General features: G+C 35.4%; 1 protein-coding gene across 1 annotated transcript in view; it reads left to right on the forward strand.

Moving 5' to 3' along the window:
• LOC128641854 (melanin-concentrating hormone receptor 1-like) overlaps positions 1-6,235 on the forward strand; it is a 235,382-nt gene extending 229,147 nt beyond the window's left edge. The window contains exon 2 of the mRNA XM_053694415.1: positions 5,196-6,235. Coding sequence (XP_053550390.1) covers positions 5,196-6,235 — 1,040 coding nt within the window. The remainder of the gene's footprint in view (positions 1-5,195) is intronic.
• The last annotated feature ends 732 nt before the right edge of the window (positions 6,236-6,967 follow it).

Consider the following 6,967-nt stretch of genomic DNA (forward strand, 5'->3'; position numbering starts at 1 on the left):
TCGCTGCCACCAAAATAAACCTATTAACCCCTAATCTGCCGCTCCCGACATCACCACCACTATAATAAAGTTATTAACCCCTATTCCCCTGCACCCCAACATTGCCCACACTATAATAAAGATATTAACCCTTATTCTGCAGCTCCCCGACATCCCTGCCACTAAATAAAGGTATTAATCCCTAAACCTCTGGCCTCCCACATCACTACCACTAAATAAACCTATTAACCCCTAAACCGCCAGCCCCCCACATCGCAGCAACCTAAATTAAACTATATTAACCCCTAAACCTAACCCTAAACCTAACCGTAACCCTAACCCTAAGCCATAATTAAAATAGATATAAATTAAAGTTACAATTATTAACTAAATAATACCTATTTAAAACTAAAAACAAACTTACCTGTGAAATAGAAATAAAACCTAAGCTAGCTACAATATAACTAAGGTTTTATTTTAATTTTACAGGTAAGTTTGTATTTATTTTAATACACTAGAGTTAGTAAATAGTTATTAACTATTTACTAACTACCTAGTTAAAATAAATACAAACTTATCTGTGAAATAAAAGTAAAACCTAAGCTGCCTTACACTAAAGCCTAACAATTAAAAAAAAAAAAAACTAACATTACAAAAAATTAAAACCACTAAAATTACAAAAAAAAAAAAACATTGCATAAAATAACAAACAAAATTATCCAAAACATTAAAAAATATTCCTATTCTAATACCATTAAAAAAAAAAACACCCCAAAATAAAAAAAACCTAATCTATAATAAACTACCAAGGGCCCTTAAAAGGGCCATTTGTAGGGCATTGCCCTAAAGAAATCATCTCTTTTCCTACAAAAGAAAAACAAACACCCTCTAACAGTATACAAACCCCCACCCCCCAAACTCACAAAATAAAAATAAATGTAAACCTAATCTACCCATTGCCCTGAAAAGGGCATTTGTATGGGCATTGCCCTTAAATGGGCAAATGGGCATTCATCATTTTTGCTGCCCATTAAAAATAAAAAATGGCTATTCTAAAAAAAAAACACCCCAAAAAGAAAAAAAAAAATACACAAAATAACAAACTAATTATTCAAAATAATAAAAATTATTCCTATTCTAATACCCCGTTTAAAAAATAAAAACAAACACCCCTAACATTACAACCCCCCCCCCCCCCGCCCAAACCCACAACCCTGAAAAGGGCATTCAGCTCTTTTAAGAAAAGCCCAAACCCTAATCTAAAAAAAAAAAAAAAAACACCCAAAAAACCTTAAAAAAACCTAACACTAACCCCTCTTTAGGTACTTACAGTTGCTGAAGTTCGGCTTGAACGATCTTCATCCCAGCGGCTCCATCTTCATCCAGGCGGCTCTATCTTCATTCATCGAGGGACCGGGATCTTCTTCATTCCTGTGGAGGCAGAATGGTCGATGCACAGAGGCAGAGGTCCAGGCGAAGGTCCAAGGCAGAGGTCCAAGGCGGAGGTCCATCGATCCAAGTGGAGGTCCTCTTCATGCGATCGTCAGCCGCACACTGAGGATTCAAATGCAAGGTACCCCTTTTATACTGGGGGTACCATTGCATTCCTATTGGCTGAAAAAATTAAATCAAGGAATAGGAATTAGGGCTGCTAAAATCCTATTGGCTGTTCAAATCAGCCAATAGGATTTAAGTAACTCTCGTTCCTATTGTGGTGTTGCATAGAACTCAGCACTGATTGACTAAAATGCAAGTCTGTCAAAAGAAATAAAATAAGGGGACAGTTTTAGAAGTTTAGATACAAGGTTATCACAGAGGTAAAACGTATATTAATATAACAGTGTTGGTTATGCAAAACTGGGGAATAGATAATAAAGGGATTATCTATCTTTTTAAACAATACAAATTCTGGAGTAGACTGTCCCTTTAAATTTGGATGGTAGTCATCTTGGAAATTTTTGAGGTTTGCAGACTGATGGGCACTCAGATAACTAGACATCTGTGAGTGTGTTTGCTGTTAAAGGGACACTGAACCCAAATTCTTTCTTTCGTGATTCAGATAGAGCATGAAATTTTAATCAACTTTCTAATTTACTCCTATTATCAATTTTTCTTCCTTCTTGCTATCTTTTCTTTAAATGCAGGAATGTAAATCTTAGCAGCCAGCCCATTTAAGGTTCAGCACTAAGGATAGTGCTTGCTTATTGAAGGCTTACATTTACCCACCAATAAGCAAGCATAACCCAGGTTCTCAACCAAAAATGGGCAGGCTCCTATGCATCACATTTCTGCTTTTTAAATAAAGATACCAAGAGAACAAAGAAAAATTGATAATAGGAGTAAATTAGAAAGTTGCTTAAAATTGCTGCTCTATCTGAATCATGAAAGAATAAATTTGGGTTTAGTGTCCCTTTAAACATCACTGCTATGCCATTGAATTTGTTTTGCATATTTTATTTTTGAGTATTTTCCAATACCTGATTGGCCCCCTAGAGAATTGCAATAATACCATCATGCTATTTATAGATGCTTCAGTCATATAATGGCATCATCCATAGATAATTTACTTAACCAGTCCCACTTCCCTTTATAATGTCACCATATATGTTAAAAAATGAACCAGTTCTTGCCCGCTTTTTCAGTAGGGTGAGGTCAATGTATTATGTCATACCTGCTAGAGAGGACCTCTGGCATGCTGAAGGTTCAAATGTCAACATTTTCAACAACTGAATAAAAAAGAGATATATGATGAGTTTTGTATGCTAATATGATGGGAATAGGATTTTTTTTTTGTTATATTGATTTTTATAGATTTTTCAATGAAATTACAGTATAGTTGCAATAGTATTACAATAGGAGCATACAAATATATGGGATTTTTAATATATTTGGACTGAACATTGTTTATATATCTAACTATAGTGAATGAGGGTAGAAGTGTACACACAATCCTCAAGGTAATGTGTTTAGTCCGTATGCTGCAATGTTCCGATCGGCTCCCATGTGTTGCAGACAGTGAATGAATCCTGTAATACATTTACTACAATTCCCTATAAACTCTTATATTACAGACGGAAAGAAAAGAAAAACTTAAATAATAACCATACTAATTGTATATTGCTTAAGAATATTTTAATAAATTAATGAAAAAATTGCTCTGTAGATAATATAGTATTTTTATGGATTACTTTACCACATTTGTATCGTTGAGTTCAGAATAATTTATGATTATTTAAGAGTAGTTTTGTGTACTGTATGAATATGTCTCCCAATAGAACATCATATCATAAAAGAGATCTAATTGCTCTATTTTGTAGTAGTAATATTTTTCTAGTGTTAGCGTCTTGCATACATGAAGTGTGTTCCCAATGTTCCAAGGAAGGGATAACATTAGATTTCCAATGTCTAGGGATCTGCAGTCTAGCTGTATTTATTAAGATTTGGAGTAGATTCCTTTTTAATTCACACTTTATTCCTGGGGGTTGGTTTAAAATAAATATTTCAAGGGATGACTGTATCTGAAGGTCCAATATTTTGTTAATTCTGGCAATGACTCAGGACCAGAATGGGTGTATCATGGGACATTACCACCATATATGTAATACCCTCGTTAGAGCATCCTCTCCAGCATTTACTGCTAACAGATTTAAAAATGTATTTTAGTCTGTGTGGTGTTATATACCACCTCATTAGAAGTTTTATATTAGTTTCCACAGCTTGGGAGGAATGAGCTGATTTGGCAGTGACCAGGAATCTATGGCAGAAACAGTAATCCAGAACGAAGCAACACCGTAGGAGTTTAAAAGAGAAGAAACTTTATTCTTACAAAACTTTAAAAATCCATGGCATCACAATGACATAGCTGAACTCGTACCAAAATAGAGCAGCCAGAAAAAGAAATGGTCTTTCTTTGAGATTCTTTTGCTTTCTTTCCCTAGTAATCTATGCTTCCAGGTTTGAGATGAATATTGTACACTCATTTCCCACTCCCAACTCTTAGTATAAGATGGTATTAGGGGTGAGTTCACTTTAACCAAATCTCTATAAAAGGTAGAAATTAATTTTTTCAAAGGGAGATTGTCTATGCATAATTTCTCAAAATGTATGAGATTCCTAAGTAGATCAGATTTTTGTTTATGCATCAGTAGGTAATGTCTCATTTGATGGTATCTAAACCAGGGTTTAAGAAATCCATTGGCTTTGTCATATAGCTGTGATTTTGGTGACACAGAGTTCTCAGTAGTGTATTGGAAGTAAGTCAGATCATTGCATAGGATCTGAAATGCGAACCTGTCTCCCCTCTGGGAATTCTTCATTGTTTAATAAAGTAGTCAAGGGTGAAAGTTTAGATGTAAAGATATGGGGGCCGATTTATGAAGCAGTCAATGCTGCTTATTCCGTGCGAGCCTTCAGGCTCCCCGGAAATGTAAGTTAAGAAGCAGTGGTCTTAAGACCGCTGCTCCTTAACTTGTCCACCACCTTTGAGGTGGTGGACAGCAATCATCCAGATCAGATACTATCAAGATGATTGACAGCATTTATTAATGTCGGGGGGACATGATCCGCAGCCCGACACATGATAAATCGGCCCCATGGTGTTTATTTCTAATTCTTGGCCACTCAGTCCAAGTTTTGTGTATTATAGGATAGTTTTGAGTCTTGGGATGTTTTACAGTTGTGGGATTTCAACAGAGGCCACCCAAGAAAAGGTGTCTCTAGTAAACTACTTTCCAATTGAATCCATCTTTTATTTAGCCCATTGTATTGTCTACATCATTCCACCACTCACTGTAAAGAGACTACTTGCTTATGGGACTAGGATTTTAGTAGGTCATTTAAAGATATTAAATATGGTGGCTGTAGACCATGCTAGAATTTAAAAAAAGCTTTGTCTGTGAAGTAAGAATAACCCTAGTAACCTACATTTTTTATACAAAGGGTGTGAGAGTATAAGCCAAATCATCTGTTGTCCAGGCAGAATTTTGACAACATCTCATAATTGTAAATTTCGGTATATTTTGTTCATAAAAATATACTAATTTGCACATATACGTTTCAATACAGACTTTCAGATGTTGAATTAGAAAATACCCCATATAAAATGTGCGTCATGACTTGTAATGTATTAATATACAATTAGAATATAAGATCAATGTTTAAACCTTTTGACTTCTCATGGGTATTAACTGTTTGCGGTTTTCTTTTTTTCTCTGCAGTTTACAGTGGCAGAAAAGATCATAGCAGTATTGTGCTCCCCGTTATATTTGGCATCATATGTTTGGTGGGGACCATTGGAAACTGCATTGTTATCTACACCATAAACAAAAAACCAAAGGGTAACCACAATATTGCTGATATCTTCATTGTGAGTCTGTCGGTGACTGACCTCCTCTTCTTGCTTGGAATGCCGTTCCTAATCCACCAACTCCTGGGAAATGGTGTCTGGCATTTTGGAGCTACCATGTGCACTATTATTACCGCCCTGGATGCCAATAGCCAGTTTGCCAGTACATACATCCTCACTGCTATGTCTGTTGATCGCTACCTTGCAACAGTCCATCCCATCCGTTCTTCATATGTGAGAACAACCTGTGCTGCTGCTATGGTAATCTTGATGCTGTGTCTTTGTTCTTTAATAACTATCATACCAGTATTTATGTACACCCAACTCATTGAGCTTCCAGATGGCAATGCCGGATGTGGCATCATCTTACCCAATCTCTCAATAGATATCTACTGGTACACTCTTTATCAGTTCTTCTTGGCTTTTGTTATTCCTCTTCTCATCATCTGCATTGTTTACATCAAGATTCAGAAACATATTTCTTGTGTAGTTGTTCCACTGCCTCAAAGAAACTTCAGAGCTAGGTCTAAAAAGATCACAAGAACTTCAGTAACAATCTGCTTAGCCTTCTTCATTTGTTGGGCACCATATTACATTTTACAACTGGCCCATCTCAAAGTTGTGCACCCTACTGTCATGTTTCTGTACGCTTATAACGTTGCTATCAGCCTTGGCTATGCAAATAGCTGCATTAACCCTTTCATTTACATTGTGTTGAGTGATACCTTTAAAAGACATTTAATAAAGGCGGTCTGCCCAGGACAACAAGTGCGAAGAAATGAAAGACACACTGCTAGCGAGGTCAGTCCTTCTGTTAGAATATGCTCTGTTCCAACACAAGAAACGTCCTTGAGTATGATGTATTCTCACAACATAGACAATTATATTTCTTTGTCTGTGTCAGTTCCATAAATCAAAGAACTTGAGAGTGTTGAAACAAATCCATCTAATTGAAAATGTGACTTTTTTTCTGCTAATTAACTTTGTTTAAAATTATTCAAGTGATGGACTTATGATATGTGGGATCTTTTTTTTCCCAACATAAAAGGGAAGAACCTAATATCAATTAATCATGATTAATGGTCAACAAAAATAATGAGCTCATATAATTATCTGCATTTCACAGCAATATTGCAAGCTGAAAGGTGTTGCTTTGAGGAATGTAGTTAATTACCTATATTTTTCATTATATTAATAGCAAAGGTGCAATTTTTGCACTCCACAAACTGTCTATATATTGTGTCAATATGTTTTATTCTCTGCAGTTATATTGCATTTTATAATTATTAAAGGGATGAGAAAAACCTAAAATTCTTATTCTGTGATTCAGAGAGAGCATACTATTTTTTTAAAACGTTTCCAATTTACTTCTATTGTCAGATTTGCTTTGTTCTTATAGTATTCTTTGTTGAAGAGATAGATAGGTAGGTGTCTGGAGCGCTACGTGCAAATATATAACATTCTTGCATGCTCTATCTGAATCATGAAAGAAAAAAAGTGAGTTTCATGTCCCTTTAACATAAAAAGCTTGTTCATAACAAAATTATTATGTAGCACAGAATTTCATAGGCTGTGACAAACATTTTGTGTGTCCTTTGTCTGGTTCGTTTTCCCATGAAGCTAAAGCAAAAGTGTTGCAATTAT

This window comes from Bombina bombina, chromosome 11 (assembly GCF_027579735.1).
Source record: "Bombina bombina isolate aBomBom1 chromosome 11, aBomBom1.pri, whole genome shotgun sequence".
NCBI classification, from domain to species: domain Eukaryota; kingdom Metazoa; phylum Chordata; class Amphibia; order Anura; family Bombinatoridae; genus Bombina; species Bombina bombina.